Raw genomic sequence first — 17,396 nt, 5'->3', positions numbered from 1 at the left:
AGAAAGACGGGGAGGGAGAAGAAAAGAGGCAACTCTGAACACAGCATTTTCTGTGGACCAGATGCTAATATTACCCCTATTTTCCAGATGAGGGAACTTAGGAACAAACAGGTTAAGAAATTTGGCCAAAATCATACAACTACTTGGGTTAAATTCCTTTTTTTTTTTTTAACGTTTATTTATTTTTGAGAAGAGAGAGACAGAGCATGAGCAGGGGAGGAGAAGGAGACACAGAATCTGAAACAGGCTCCAGGCTCTGAGCTGTCAGCACAGAGCCCAGATGCGGGGCTTGAACTCACGGACCGTGAGCCAAAGTCGGATGCTTAACCGACTGAGCCACCCAGGCTCCCCAACTTGGGTTAAATCCTTTTAGAAGCTCCCATAACCTTCTAGACATGACTGTACCTTTGAAATCATTACACTGTTTTATAAAAGCCTACTGATAAATGGCTCCTCCACTAAATCCTTAGCACCTTGAAGGTGAGAACTTTACCTCTTATCTTTGCATCATTCAATAGTTGCCGATTCAATTTTTGATGAACGAACGAATGAACAAATGAACCAAAAACCAGTGAGGGAAGTCCCCGGAAGCTCAATGACTGTAAAGGCAGAAGTATTTTTCACTGAAGGCTATACTGTGGATTCACTGTGAATTTCATTTAAGAGATCACAAAATTTCCATTCTTCTAAAGGCATTTTTATGAATCTTGCCATAAAAGAAATAGCTCTAACATTTTTTGAGCTAACTAAAATGACAGTTCTTAGATACAGAGCATAAACAACTTTTTGCAATTCAGGATAAGAGCTCAATATTGCTCCAAAAGAACTCAAGAAGTTAAAATTCAATTTGTTTGCTAAGGAAGATTTGCTGCAAGCTAATTAGCTCTTAATGGAAACAAGCTCCTGGGGTATAGCTCTCCCTGAGAGCAATGGTTTGGGGCAACCTACCATAACATTAAGGAGAGAGAAAAGGGCAGAGCTCAGGGGAGTTAACATATTCCTTCTGATAGCAAAATTGGACCAACATGGTAAACAATTTACCTTTCTCCTATAAACCCAGGAACAAACTAGATTTACAGGCCAGTGGTATTAAAAAAAAAAAAAAAAAGTCAGGGTCAGGTACAACGCAGCTTTGATCATGCTCTTGTCCCTTATTTGAAGGAACAGTAAATTCTCAATTGTACTCTAAGCCTTTGAAGACCTCTTTATCCGCTAAGAATCCTACAAAATAAGAATAAACACAATAAAAGAATGTTGCGCTTGACATAGGATGAGTTAATGTTCCAATAGTTATTATTTGGAACTCCCAACTCTTAATACAGTTGACCCTTGAACAATACGGGTTTGAACTGCATGGGTCTGCTTATATATGTACATACACACACACACACACACACACACACACACACACACACACACAGTAGGGTACTATAATTGTAGTTTCTTCTTATGATTTTCTTAACATTTCCTTTCCTCTAGCTTACTTTTTGTGTATATATAGCACATGTAACATATAAAATATGTGTTCATCGACTATTTATGTTCTAAGGCCTCAGGTCAATACTAGACTATGAGTACTTAAGTTTGGGGGGAGTCAAAAGTTATACAAAGTTCTGACTGTGCCCCTAACCCCGGCATCATTCAAGGGTTGATTGTATATACAAGCTAAACTGACTATATTTCAAAGAACATGGTGTACATGGATCCAATAAATAAGTTAAATTTACAATAAATGGCTTGTGTTTATTTTGTATTACTAGAAATCTATCTGCACATAAAAATTAAGGCATTCTGGAGGCACCTGGGTGGCTCAGTCAAATAAGCGTCCAACTTCAGCTCAGGTCATGATCTCACGGTTTGTGAATTCGATCCCAGTGTCAGGCTCTGTGCTGACAGCTCAGAGCCTGGAGCGACTTCGGATTCTGTGTCTCCCTCTCTTTCTTCCCCTCCCTCCCTCACACTCTGTCTCTCTCTGTCTCTCAAAAATAAATACTAAAAAAAAAGTTTTTTTATTTAAGGCATTCTGGGGGCACCTGGGTGGCTCAGTCAGTTGAGTGTCTGACTTCAGCTCAGGTCATGATCTCATGGTTTGTGAGTTCAAGCCCGGCATTGGGCTCACTGCTGTCAGCTCAGAGCCCGCTTCGGATCCTCTGGCCCTCTCTTATTCTGCCCCACCCCTGCTTGCGCTTTCTCTCAAAAAATAAATAAATAACCATTAAAAAAATTAAGGCATTCTACTCTTGATATGCAGTTATAATCAGCATTTTCCCTAAAAGTCACTGCTAGCAAGTGACTGGGGACGATCTCCTAGATTAAAGAGCTACCATTTCTGACACTGGCCAAAGTTAAGGAAGGGTGACACTCTTTTCAAGGTTACGCCTAACTTTGTTTTACTCACAGTAAGCAACTAAACATAAAACATTCACAAAAACAGCTTATACCACAAACAAAATCAAATAAAAATCAGCAACAAATATATGATCTGATCACAATGCAGTAAAACTAGAAATTAATAACAAAGAGGCGATATTCACCTACCACAATGGCAAAGGTCAAACACACACATACACTAACGTGGTAAAGGTCTGGCAAAAGTAGACATTCTCTTACGCTGCTGGTGGAGCGAAAAGTGGCCGGCCCAGATTGGGGGCAATCTGGCACAACTTTTCAGACTACAAAGGCTTAGCCCAGTACTTCCCAAGCCTGTCTGCACATGCACTTGCGGAGAATCAACAGTTACTGATGTCTGCGTCCAGCCCTACAGATTTTGATCCAGTTGCCCTGGGTATGGCCAGGCTTTAGATTTTTTTCAAAGATTCCCCAGATGACACGAATGCACAGACAAGTTTCGGCACCGCTGGCTGTGGACGCTTCCATGAAGTAATTCCACTCTTCATGATTTATCCTACGTGTATGTATTCACACATGTGATGAACGGCCTATGTCATTAGTTGTAGCTTTGTTTTATAACACCAAAAGATTAAAAAAACATAAACGTCACCAAAAGGGAATTTGTAAATAAATATGGAGTATTCATAAAATGCAATACTTACGTATCTGCTAAAAACAAGTACAGACGGTATGCGACTTATATCCCAATAAAGCTGTTGTATTTATTTTCAAACAGGAGTGCAGAATGGTGCATACAGCGTACAACCATCTATGTGAAAAACTACACACACACACACACTGAGAAGAGTGGCTTTCTCCTTGGGTGAAAATACGCTTTTTTCTGCATACTCTTTCAAATACTTAAATTTGCAGCGTGTTATGTATTAACTCTAAAAAATAAATTTTAAAAATGAAAATGAAAATATGAAAGCAATCTGGTCATATCATTCTGCAAGCACACAGAATTTGTATACGGTAATATTCAAAGGGGCATGAGAGGGCATTTTGGAGCAATGGAAATACTCTCTCTTGATGGAGGTGGTGACTGCACAATTTCACATGTTTCTCAAAATTCAGAAAAACTGTATACCTAAAATGAGTGAGATGTATCCCATGTAAATTGTCCCTCAGTAAACGTGTCTCAAAAAAGTTTTTTTTCTTAAGCTTATATGGCAACCTGGGCGCCTGGGTGGCTCAGTCGATTAAGCGTCCCACTTCTGCTCAGGTCATGATCTCACGGTTCATGAGTTCGAGCCCGCGTCGGACTCTGTGCTAACAGCTCAGAGCCTGGAACCTGCTTCCGATTCTGTGTCTCCCTCTCTCTCTCTGCCCCTCCCCTGCTTATATTCAGTCGGTCTCTCTCTCTCTCTCTCTCAAAAATAAATAAACATTTAAAAAAATTAAAAAAAAAAGCTTATATGACAATCAAACCTCTAGAACAATGCCAGTAGCAATGCAAATCAATACAACAAACTGGGAAACTGCTCAGCAGCATCTACTCGACCTGGGCGAGCACAAGCTCTGTGAGTCAGTGTTTCCACTCCAGCACGGGTGCTCAGTGGAGACACGTGCGTGGATTCACCACACGTGCGTGGATTTCATGCAAAGGAAAACTCATTGGCCGCACTCTTCATGACAGGCAATAATAATAATAATAATAATAATAATAATAATAATAATAATAAGGCAAGCTGTTCAAAGTCAAATGGATTAGCAGGCTCTGCTATATCTGTGCAAATGGAAAGCCAGGCAGGAGGTGATTCGGTCTGAGGAGTGTCATTGCCAAGACCCAACTGATGGCAAACAGAATGAGCAAAAAACCCCACGAAAGCCCCTAACTATAAAGAGAGATACTCAACCTCACTCATGAGTAATGCAAACTAAAATCACATTGAAATAATCTATCTCATCAGGCCGGACCAATTCCAAAGCTTAGCAACAAATTCCGAGGCAAAGCTACAGGGAAACAGGCATCCTCAAACACGTCCCCGGGAGATGCAAAATGGGAAAATCCCCACGGAGGACAATGTGGCCGTGTTTTTAAAAAAAGCTTTCAAATGGACTTATCCTTTGAAACCTAAATACCACTTCTAGGAATTTACCCCATAAGGTGTACAAGCATACATACAAAATGATATATAGATTATTGTTTGCAGTATCGCAAGATTAGAACTCAAGTCCATCCATCAGACACTAATTAGATTTTATATCCATACAATGGAAGATTCTATAACTGTAAAACTTAACAGAGAAACTCTCTATATATTGCTATAGAAACAAATATTAGGGATATACTATTAGGTGAAAAAAAGAAGGGGCAGAAGACCATACATCATATGCTACTTGTGTGTAAAAGAGAGAAATGAGAAAATACCTATTCACATTAGCTTAAAATAAATAAAAGTAGTTACCCATCTGTGATAAAAGAGAGGTGAAGAAAAAGTAGAATGGACAGAGGAAGGAACAGGACTTCTCAGTATCTATCTCTGGATGGATATATATATATATATATATATATATATATGTATATTTTTTAAGTTTATTTGTTTATTTTGAGAGAGAGAGAGAAAGAACACATGGGGGAGGGGAAGGTAGGTCAGAGAGAATCCTAAGCAGGCCCCCCACTGCCAGCACAGAACCTAATGTGCCACCCAGGCACCCCTACACTTTTTTAAAACTCCAGTTAGGGAAATAAAAACAAAGTCTGAAGTCTAATTACATATTACTTTTCCTTCCCGATCCTTTCCGTCAAGATGCGTGAGTAGACTTTGCCAACTGCACACAGGTTGTTAAAGTCTGTGGGCGTGGGGCCTCCCTTTAAAGGGGTGGGGAGGGGAGAGGGCAGGCGGATGGCAATAGGCCTTTAATGCTTTCTCTTGACCTCTGGAGCCTCAGCCAAAACAGCCTGCCTCTTCAGAAGAAAGGCAAACACACAACAGTGAATCCAGAAAGAGACCTTACATAGAGCAAAAGCGGTATTTAAATGGGTGCTGGAGGGTCATAAGTGGTCTCAGTTAACAAAATTATTTGGATATCTTTGTATTCAAATTTATCTTGCCCATTCAAACTGTTACACTGTATATTTTATGGCTATATGAGAATTCAAAGATTATTTTTCTCATTTTTCTTAAGGTTTTTTTTAACGTTTATTTATTTTTGAGAGAGAGAGAGAGAGAGAGACAGAGCATGAGTGGGGGAGGAACAGAGAGAGAGGAAGACACAGAATCCGAAGCAGATTCCAGACTCTGAGCTGTCAGCACAGAGCCCAACATGGGGCTCGAACCCACGAACTGCGAGATCATGACCTGAGCCGAAGTCGGATGCTTAACTGACTGAGCCACCCAGGCGCCCCCTATTTGTCTCATTTTAAAAATTATTTGCCTAGGTGGAAATCTTTGCATATATAGGAGTTCTTCTCTACAAGAGATACTTTGAAGGAGAACTGAAGGTTATGTACCTGTTACAATTTAAGTAAATAAGTATTAAGACGTTCAATGTTATCATTACACAATGTAAAATAATATCCCATTCTTATCCATTTAGTTTGGCAAGGATATCACCAAGAGTATAAATAAATACTAATGTAAAAAGTCTCCCAATAATTTTGATACGTAAAAAAGCAAATTTTAGAAAAATACATACACGGTGATACTATCTATGATTTTCTTTAAATCAACAACCCAAAAGCAAAGCCATTTATTTCAGTATATGACTATTAGATCTAAACAGCCTGAAAAGCTTCAGGACAGACATCACCAAAATAATACAAACTATTACCCCTGGCAGAGACCTGGGTATGGAAGTGTGGGAAGGAAATGAGGACGCCTAGGGACGTACTGATTTTACTGTTGGACTTCAATACACACACGATACACACAATATACACAGATCTTATTTGTGCAATGAAAGCAAAGAAAAACATTTATAAAAATTAATCCACTGAAATCTGCTCGTAAACTTCAAAAACCAGAATAAAGTGTCTTCCAAACGTAGTCATTTTTAAAATAAAAAGATTGTGTGTGGGTCATCTACTGAACTAGGTTCTTCCTCTCAGTGTGAGGAAACTCAGATGAACTGAATAGAGAGTTGGCAAGAAGAGGAATTGCCTGGAAAGCATGCCCCGTGACAGAGTCAGCGTTAAAAAAGTAAATGCCATCTGCCCCAGCCAATCAAAACAGGCAATTAGGATACAGTATTAGCACCTGGTACCAAAGCTCCAGGAAAGAAATAACTGTCCGAAGTGTTATTTAACTTTTAGTACAGGTACACTCGTTACAATTAAATTTCTTCTGTAGGAAGAGAGAACAGTGCCTTTGAGTGATGAATCTGGAAGGCTCACTGGTCAGACTTTTAAAAGGCCGTAGAGACACAGGATTTACAATTGACAAGGGTAAGTGCTCCCCAAATTTGTTTGCAACGTGGCACAGGGGGTACAGGGTGGTATTTATAGGTCACTCTCTGGAAATGAATGAGTTCGCTCACAGCAGAAGGAAGTGGGCCTGAAGTGTACATCAGCCTCAGCACCGCAAATGACCCAAAGACGCCTCGGCACCCCTGCGACTCAGTCGCGGCATACCTCTGTGCCTTGGCTCGCACACTAGAAACGTTTCCGTTCAGCCTCTCACTCTGAATGGATGGTCTATAGTCTTTCCTGTTCACTAGGAGCACCACTGGTGGCTCGTCACTATTCACTACCTTCTGTGGGGGAACAAGAGACCAGATGAAATCAAGGTGGTTGGGACTGTGTGACTCAGTGTCTTGTTAAAGACCAACCGGCGACTATAGAAGTCAGTGCACCTGCAGACGGTGTCCAAACGCAAAGGTCCCCAGATGTCACCTAACAACCAAAACTAGCTTTCTTGACTAAAGGCAAGGAGGGCTTCCGCTTCACCCCTTCTATGTACCTGGGGGCTCTCCTGTGCAAGACTGAAAGCAGCTGCCACTATCCTCGCAACTGGTTTTATAAAATTTGCACCACAGAGGCACTATTAAGAAGTGCTTAAGAGGGGCGCCTGGGTGGCTCAGTCAGTTAAGCGTCCGACTTCAGCTCAGGTCACGATCTCGCGGTCCGTGAGTTCGAGCCCCGCGTCGGGGTCTGGGCTGACGGCTCAGAGCCTGGAGCCTGCTTCCGATTCTGTGTCTCCCTCTCCCTCTGCCCCTCCCCCGTTCATGCTCTGTCTCTCTCTGTCTCAAAAATAAACAAATATTAAAAAAAAATTTTTTTTTAAAAAGAAGTGCTTAAAAGAAGTATGCCAACTAAGCAAAATGGTAGAGTCCAAAACTACAGATTTAATAAACTGCTCAGTACAATAGGAGGCACCAACCGACATTTTTAAAAGTATACGTCAGTTTCTTTCTCGTTAAAGAATTTATCATTTTAAAGTACCATGAACTCCACAGTTGACTTTCCACAGAAAGTCCAATAAGGGGATAAAAATATGAGAACAGGACCCAAAACAGCATCAATGAGAGACACCACAAACCATCAAACGTGAGAAGTGACCACTTCGGTTAACTCAAACGTTAGCCTTTCAGAATCTCATCATCTGTGACATTGTTAGAACACACAAAATCCGGGGCGCCTGGGTGGCGCAGTCGGTTAAGCGTCGGACTTCAGCCAGGTCACGATCTCGCGGTCCGTGAGTTCGAGCCCCGCGTCAGGCTCTGGGCTGATGGCTCAGAGCCTGGAGCCTGTTTCCGATTCTGTGTCTCCCTCTCTCTCTGCCCCTCCCCCGTTCATGCTCTGTCTCTCTCTGTCCCAAAAATAAATAAACGTTGAAAAAAAAAAAAAAAAGAACACACAAAATCCACTTTAAATCTGGGGTTACAGTACCTGGTGAAGGTTGCGTTGTGTTCAGTCAGGGCCACGAGCAGTTTCAGAGCATAAGCTGGTACTGGGTCAGGCTCCGCGAGGATGTGCTCGTACCTGAGATGAGAAAGTGATGAAAAAAATACTCAGTGGTTTTCTTCACTTAGCCTCCCCTCTGGACAACGGAAGCAATAAGCCATAAGGTGCCAACATCTGGGGAAAAAAGAAGCCAAAGTGTGAGCTGAAGGACCGGCACAGGGCACTTAACTTCATGAACCCTCAAACAGCTTCACTCGCCAGTGGTGATGAGGGCACCCACCCGCCGCACAGAGGTCTGTTTTGGGGACGCTGCAATGAGACGACCCGTGTAAAAGGATCGGCGTGAGGCGACACACAGAGTGAGAGACTGATAAACATCAGGCACCTGCGGCAGGGACCCCAAGACCACCCTCAAGTGCAGAGATTTGCTCACGGGGGAGTCACGGTGGACATTCATTCAGTAGAGCTTTGTGGCCAGGGCACGCAGATGAGTCATCAGGGAGAAGGACGCAGGAGGAGCCAGGAGGATTCTGTGCACAGGCTTCCTTATGCTATCTCCTTCAGTAAGAGGTCAGAGACAGCACAGTCTTTCCTCCGGCAATAAAAACGTGGCACACGTGTGTGGTCTTTCTGCCCATCAGAGACTCGAGTGACCCAGGTTTTTACTGGGCGCTGGACGCTTACGCAACCTCTAACAAGTATCAAAATCCATCCCAGGAGGAAAGCAGGCGTTCGGCATAAAGCATGCTGGCTGCACAATGGCCTGGCCACCCTGAACTCCCCCCATCAGTTAAACGGTGACTGGCAACACTCAGAGAGCCAAGTTCGAAGATGCCAGCCAGCCAAGGGCCGGCCTTTCTAAGGACAGCAGTCTCAGACCTGCCGTGTTAACTCGTTTCTGCACAGCACTTTTGTCATTACCACTTGAACATGTGAAATGTAAATGATTGCCAGAGAGAATAAAACTAAAAAGATAAATAAACAGAAGGCCTTTATGAAAAATTCCCACAACGCAGCTCAGACTTTGCTCCCATGTTCTTTGTCAGGCACAGGCTGGTTAACATACCGTGTCCTCCCCTTTTCAGGCTCAGCTATTTGGTATACGGCACCATATAGGTGCTCCATAAATAAGTGGCAGGTGAAGGGATGGACAGTTGGATAAATGGATGGACACATGGACAGATGAACAAACCAACCAATCAACTTTATGAGCCAACTCTCTGGAACAGCCAACAACTAAAAGGGAGTTAAAACACCTCCCCAAACCCAAAATGTATATTTAAAAGTCCATGACATGAAGCGGATGCTTTTCATCTAGAGAATAAGGCCCCAGGCTCTTATCAGAGCCTATTTACTCTCATTTTGGAAATCATTATATAACAAGCTTAATTATGCAGTCTCTAATCCCACAGCCATTAAAATAGGAGCCAAGTAAAGGGAGGAGAGGGACTATTACAGAAAGAACTGGGACTTGAAGGCATAGGAAACACACAAAAAAGCTAATCCAAGAACTCCAAACAGAGAGAAGTCTGGGGAGCATTTAACGTAGAAGAAACAGCTGCTCATACCTCGATGGGACCACAGGGCCCATTATACACCATCATGTTCAAAACGGGGGTAGTGAGTCAAGAAAATGTTAAATTGGGTAGAGTGCTCTGTTTAAGGAGACAGGAAGTATCACCTTTCAGAATTTTAGAAGTTTCCTATAAAATATTTTTAAATTATAGTAATTAAAAGTTTTGCCCAGGTATGTCAAAGATAAAAATCTAAATATCAATCATTCACAAGAAAATCATAAATGTTAATAAATCAAAGAAAAGGGGCGCCTGGGTGGCTCAGTCAGTCAAGCATTCGACTTCGGCCCAGGTCATGATCTCACAGTTCGTGGGTTCGAACCCCGTGTTGGGCTCTGTGCTGACAGCTCAGAGCCTGGAGCCTGCTTCGGATTCTGTGTCTCCCTCTCTCTCTGTCCCTTCCCCACTCATGCTCTCTCTCTCCATCTCTCAAAAATGAATAAACGTTAAAAAAAATTTTTTTAATAAATCAAAGAAAACAACATGTCAAAAAAAAACACAGCACAACCAAGCATAAGTACTTTTACGATTGAAAATAATCAAATTTAGGAAAACGCTACATTTTATCATGTGAATAAAACAAACATCGCAGAAACACCTTTAGAGGTGTTAAAAAATGTATTCATAACATTTAACATCCGGTTTGAAAAAGAAAAAGGAACAACTCCACATATTAGAGAGAAATCATTCCTTTCTTGTAAAATAAAAAGCTCTTACATCCAAGTTGGGGGTACCCAAGACAACCTTCCAGTTTAATGATTTACTACAAAGACTCACAGAAGAGCTGTTACACTACCGATCGCAGTTTGTTATGGTGAAAACCAGCATAGATCAAAGATGCACAGGGCAGAGTCCAGGAGGCACCGGTTATGAGCCTCCAGTTGCCCTTTCCCAGTGGAGGTGTGTGGACAGTTTATCATCCCAGCAACAGTGTGGACAACAAGGATGAAAGGCTACCAGCCAGGGAAGCTCACTAGAGCACTGGTGTCCAGGGTTTCATCAGGCGTCAGTCACACGGGCATGGAGCGTCCGCGTGGCTAACCTTAGTGCTTAGGGCTCCAGCCCCTCCAGGGGTCACGCTGATTTGGTATTGCCCAAGGCCCCCACCCAGATTCAGATCGTTAGCATAAAGGGTCTGGCATGGCTCAAGGCTTCATGTACACAGAGACTCTTTACCTGGCAGGATATTCTGAAGGCTCAGAAGTTATCTCCCAGCCCATCAAGGGCCAGTTTCTTTGTCATTAATGTGAAGGGCTTGAGCACCCCACACTTGCTAAGTTATTAGCTCTTTAGGGCACACATCCTGAAGAGGGAAACTGAGGCTTTACTAAGTTTAAAGTGGTGTTTGGAGCGCCTGGGTGGCTCAGTCGGTTAAGCGGCCGACTTCGGCTCAGGTCATGATCTCGCGGTCCGGGAGTTCGAGCCCCGCGTCGGGCTCTGTGCTGACAGCTCAGAGCCTGGAGCCTGTTTCGGATTCTGTGTCTCCCTCTCTCTGCCCCTCCCCCATTCATGCTCTGTCTCTCTCTGTCTCAAAAATAAATAAATGTTAAACAAAAAATTAAAAAATATATATTTAAAAAAATAAAGTGATGTATACAAGTCAGATAAGAGGAGAATGCACTCTTCAGCTGCTTAGCAGTATTTGGGAATTGTCAGCCAGAGAATTTCAAATGAAGGGGGGATGGGAGATTTCTGATGCGTCAGTCCAATTCTCACCCCGGACAACTGGCTCCCCTTGCCCTCATTCCCAGACTTAGCTGAATCACTGAGGAAAGGGCCATAAGCCTAGGAGTTTTAAAACGCTTCCCATGTGATCTTCTGTACTTTTCTTGTGGAAAACACAACAGAAGATATGGGCAATTGGTTAGAAATGTAATAGACAATCTCAATAAGACTGAGAAAATATAAAATATTTTAAAATGGAGTTAACAAGAATATACAGAATCTACATTTATAAAGAACACACGGGGCGCCTGGGTGGCGCAGTCGGTTAAGTGTCCGACTTCAGCCAGGTCACGATCTCGCGGTCCGGGAGTTCGAGCCCCACGTCGGGCTCTGGGCTGATGGCTCAGAGCCTGGAGCCTGTTTCCGATTCTGTGTCTCCCTCTCTCTCTGCCCCTCCCCCGTTCATGCTCTGTCTCTCTCTGTCCCAAAAATAAAATAAAAAATGTTGAAAAAAAAATTTTTTTTAATAAAAAATAAAAAATAAAAATAAAAAAAAGAACACACGGATGAAGCTTGACTGCCTGAAATTCAAATGTCTTAGGTTGTTTGAGGTTATCTAACCTTGAAACAGGAGGGAAAGATGAAGCCTATACTGGCCTGTGCATGAGAGTTTTCCCAAAGAATATTATGTTTCTCTCCCCTTGGAAAAGAAGGGTAAGATTCCTAATAGATATGTTTGGAATACAAATACCGAATATATTGAATATACTTCCATTTCATCAAAGATAGGTTTATAATGGTCAGCAAGAACTAGCCAAGAGAATACTGTGATTTATTAAGCTTGTCTTCCTAACGGAGATAAAGCAGCTGAGCTGATAGTAATTGGATCTCACACTCCTCTGAATGTGACTTGGCAGGGGGGAAAAAAAGAGTGATAAGCCTAGACTTCTGAAAAGGCTTGGAAGGAGAGTGACCGGGGAAGACTGGCCCATTCCAATGGGCACAGGCTGGAGAGGAGCACTCTGAGTGCACTGAGCCTGGCCACAGACTGAGATCACTAGCAACATAAGCCTCCACACTCTTTTACTTCTGGAATCCTCCCTTATAAATAAGGGCTCTTTTCCAGGTCCCCAACAGCTAGGACCCAAGCAAGAAAAGCCATTCATACTAAATCCACATCTATCCCAAAGAAGAGAAAACCACTAAAAATCACCTATTCAGGAATCCAAGGGGTGGTCTCTTCCCTATCTGGCCAAGTGCCTGGTGAAACTGATGCCCAATTAGGTAAGCTGGCAGGAAGTAGAAACAGGCTATCAAAAGAACTCTGCATTATTGGGAGAAGTCACTCTGGGGAAGTGGCCAAAGAATTGGCCAAGTGGAAAGAGCAGAAATTCTGTTGAGGGTAAGGGGAGGCCCATATCTCAAAGAGGTCCACTCTGCCAATCTGGGGGGGAAGAATTCCAGAATATCCAAGGAACTTCAGAGAGAAGTACAGTGAGGAAGATCCTGCTAAACGAAAAGCTGAATTACTTTACAAACCCATAATAGTAATTTTTTAAGTTTATTTATTTTGAGAGAGAGCAAGCACATGAGTGGGGGAGGGGCAGAGAGAGAGGGAGACACAGAATCCAAAGCAGGCTCCATGCTATCAGCACAGAGCCTGATATGGGGCTCCATCCCACTAACTGTGAGATTATGACCTGAGCCCAAATCAAGAGTCAGACACTTAAGCAACTGAGCCACCCAGGTGTCCCCAAAACCACGATGATTGTTAAGTGTTGGGTGGGACCAAGAAAATACATACACACACACAAATTAAAAGGAAAGAAAGGTGATACAATACTGGACAAGAAAGAGTGATCTTAGAAAGGAGTTAGAATGGTCAGGACATAGCTTATGAAAATATATTGTCAAGTAATTAAAATTTAAGTAAAAAAATTTAACTTCCATTAAAAGACTGAAATGAGTATTCACATAATCACAAAGCCCTCTGGAGCATGACAATAAGAAATGAATCAAAAAACTTTATAGCTTTAAAGTTTTTAAGTAATATTTCTCAATGGCAAAACCACCATAAACAAATCAAATGAAGGAAAAAGTTGCAGAATGTTGGTAGAAAACAGTAAATATTCTAACATATAAAGAGCTATTGCAAACCAATAAACATCCAAAAAAAAAAAAAAACTGAACAAAATCTACCTAAGAAGAATGTAAATGGCCAAGAAGCATGGGACCAGCAGGGAGGGGTGGGGGTGAGGGGGGGGAGGATTGCCAACTTCACTAATATCTGAAGGAATTCAAGTAAGAGATAACAAGGGTACAATAAAATAGGTTCATAAATGGAAACTGGTCACATAAACTCTTCATCACCTCTGAAAAAAATCTGCCAACACATACCCAACAAATGCCCTTACAAACATAGGTCAGTTTATGATTCCAACCCTAGAGATTCAACAAAGAGAAATAGTACATACCCAAAGATGTAGCCCTGAAAATGGTTCTTTGTAGCAGTAGATATAATTGTGAAATACTGGGAAAATCCTAGATACTCAGCAACTGGAAATTATTTAAATGATTTATAGTACATTTAGAAATGTAGGTGTAGAGGGGCACCTGGATGGCTTAGTCAATTAAGCATCTGACTCTTGGTTTCGGCTCAGGTCATGATCTCATGGTTCAGGAGTTCGAGCCTCGTGTTGGGTTCTGTGCTGACAGCATTGGAGGCTGCTTGGGATTCTCTCTCTTCCTCGCTCTCTACCTCTTCCCCACTCTCTTTCTCAAATAATAATAATAATAATAATAATAATAATAATAATAATAATAAAGAAATGTAGGTATAGATAAGTAAATTACAAGACAGTCAATAAAACAGGATTATATTAGAATAGATACAGATATCACAGTCTGGTGTGTGAGAATTGACAGAAAAGACAGGTTCCCAGGAGTAAATTTCAACAAGTACTAAGCAAATCTCACTAGAATGGAGAGATCATATAGAGGCACGGGCAGTTATTAACATAAAATGGTTGCCAAAAGGCAAAACTGGAGAGCCTTGAATGGTTGGGTAAGCGCTGTTAATATTACTTTCTACAATGTAAAGGGTTTTTGAGCAAGGGAAAGATATGAGGAAAACTGTGTTAAAAGGCATATCTAACAGAAAGCAAGATGGATTCAACACTTAAGGCTTAGAGGAAAGAGAGGTGTAAGGTTACCTTAAGAGAAGGCTACCAAACAGCAAAGGTGTGGAGGTGAAATCTGCCTTTCGAGCGGTTTGAAGACCTCCCCTCAGACCTCTGCGAGCAAAGAGTAGATAATCTACTCTTGGGCATTTTCTGTATAGTTTCATCCAAAATTTGACTAGGTGATATCCTGAGTCAATTTCAAAATTTTATGAACTAAGAGAGGGTATAAACCAAATAAAGAGTGGATATCTTGAGAACTTTTCGGTCTTGTGATTTTTATGTGACCTAAATTCGACATGATATTCCATTGTCTTGCATGGATGCATAGATACTTAAGTCTATCAGAAGTTAAATGGATAAATAAGTGGATGGAGAAACAAATGGCATATATACACATATATTTATATATATATACATATATATTTCTTTAAGTGAAAGAAAAACAGGTATGACCTCAAAGAAAATGTTACAATATAATTTCAGATAGTAAACCCTAATCTCGTCTGGATTTCTTCAATAAAATCAACAGCAAATTTTTATTACAAAGACCTGAAAGGCAAAAAAAAAAAAAAAGACTTCAATAAAGCAACAAACAAAATATTATCCAAAAACCTGGAGTATTAGAATTATCCCAAGTCAGAAGGATACAAGAATATTTACCCCTACTTTAATTCCAAAATTATCCCAATTTAGATTCCTATAGGTTGTGTCCTGGGGCAGAGGGCAGGCAGGAATCACTCTACCTAAATGCACTGATTAGGTACACACTCAAAACAGCAAAGGCTTAGGTAAAAGGAACAAAGTAGAAATTTATGATGCTTCTATCTGCTGCAAAAACATCTGTGATTTAAATTTTATCTGCAAAATAAAATTAAGGAAAAGCTAAAATTGAAATACTCGACCTACTCTGATTCCCACCAGAAATGGCCAAGTTCATGTCTATTTTAACATAGAATACTTGTGGTTAAGGGAGACAAATACGCAATACAGAACCATCTGGATGTTCTTTAAGCAAACAACATATAAACCAGGTAGTCAAACTCACGACTTTTACTGGATATTATTTCAAAGCCCGATAAACAGCTCTATGGTGTATTGCCACTAATGGAACCCACTTATAAATTCCAATTTCTAAAAGAAAATACAATTCTAATTTGTAAAGAATATAGTCCTTTCTGAGATTCTAAAAAACAAAGCCTTAATAATTTATAAAGTCATTATGGCCCTGGTGATTGTACAAGTCACAAGAGAATTATAAAGAAGAAAGGCAGTACTCATTTTCCCCAGGAGAGAAATGCTGAATGCCATATTGTCATAAAAACACTCTAAGCACATTTATATCAGCATGATCTCTTTTCAAAACACACAAAGCTAAAAGAAAATATGAAAACTAAAGTACACGTTAGCAAAGTAGTTCCAGTCTAGCCAAGGCAAATTCCAGAGATTTTCGCCATGGCTTGCTGCCTTACGTAAAGCCTATCCTGACTATCCTACCTGAAATAACCCCTTCCTCATTCCCTTTACTCTCCTTCTCTATCCTCTGACACTGTTTTATGTTTTATTTTTCTATACAATGCTCACAACTAACTGGAGTGATCTTACGTATTTATTTGTTTACTTCTTTGTCTCAACCACCAGAATGTAATTGCACTGAGGGGCAGGGATTCAATCTTGCCCACCATAGCATTCTCCATGCCCAGCACATCGAAGTCACTCAATACGTATTTATGGAATGAATTAACTAAGAAAGAAAGAGAAAGAAAAAAAGGAGGGAGGATGAAAGGGAAGGCTTTCACCCTTGTATGCACAATCACACAATATAGTACAAATGACATTATTTACAATGTGTACAATATAGTACAAATGACATTAACGTTATGAATGTTAAAACTTCTTCTTCCCCAAGAAGAGCAATGGTGTCTTACCCGAGTTAAGGATCTAGCCCCATTTGTGGTTAAATGTTGAAGGAGAAATGCCCACACCTTATGCAACAAGTCTCAGACAAAAACCAGTCAGGAGAAGATTACTTTCAATACTATGAGTTCATTGGATATTAAGCTAGAGAGAGGTGCCGATTTTAATGGATGAAGTCATTCTGGACTTAAGTTCCATTAAATATTGCCTCTTCTGCATGACACTTTCAGATTAAACCTTGTCTTTCAGCTGAAGGAAATCACAGTAATTTTTCAAGTATATACGGTTATTTTTCTTCCCAGAAAAAAACTTTTTCTCATGAATCACACAGAAAACTCAAGTTACATCAGCAGCATTCCAGCTATCTTGAAGGAGGGGAAACTGAAGGAAGAAAGAAGAGGGCGAGAAGTGAGGGCATATACACCAAGTGTGGCAGGGCCAAGATTTGTCTATAAGTATATTCTAATCACGAGACCCAGACTACCAATGGCCAACGTCACCTACTTTAACACACAGAGTTTCCTCAAGGTGGTTGCAGAAGAGGAACTCAGAGAGGTTGCACACATGAGGGAGGTTTGACAAGTGTTGCTGAGTTAAAGATGGAGAGACCCGGGGAAAAGAAACGTGGGCACCTAAGGGAAGGGAAGGACTTTGGTCCTACAACTGTGCACCAGGGTGAATAATGGCCCCAAACAATATGCCCAAGTCCTAACCCCCAGGACCTGTGAAATCGACCTTCTTTGGAAGGGGCTTATGGGGCGCCTGGGTGGCTGAGTCATTTAGGTGTCCAACTCTTCATTTCAGCTCAGATCATGATCTCGT

At 41.2% G+C, this 17,396-nt stretch overlaps 1 protein-coding gene across 2 annotated transcripts in view; it reads right to left on the bottom strand.

The window, feature by feature from the left end:
• Positions 1-17,396, bottom strand: part of ULK4 (unc-51 like kinase 4) — a 592,138-nt gene that overhangs the window by 338,325 nt on the left and 236,417 nt on the right. For both annotated transcript variants that reach the window (XM_043595665.1, XM_043595666.1), the window contains one exon: positions 8,225-8,317. In XM_043595665.1, coding sequence (XP_043451600.1) covers positions 8,225-8,317 — 93 coding nt within the window. The remainder of the gene's footprint in view (positions 1-8,224; positions 8,318-17,396) is intronic.

This window comes from Prionailurus bengalensis, chromosome C2 (assembly GCF_016509475.1).
Source record: "Prionailurus bengalensis isolate Pbe53 chromosome C2, Fcat_Pben_1.1_paternal_pri, whole genome shotgun sequence".
Lineage (NCBI taxonomy): Eukaryota > Metazoa > Chordata > Mammalia > Carnivora > Felidae > Prionailurus > Prionailurus bengalensis.
This window is presented reverse-complemented; position numbering and strand designations above follow the sequence as displayed.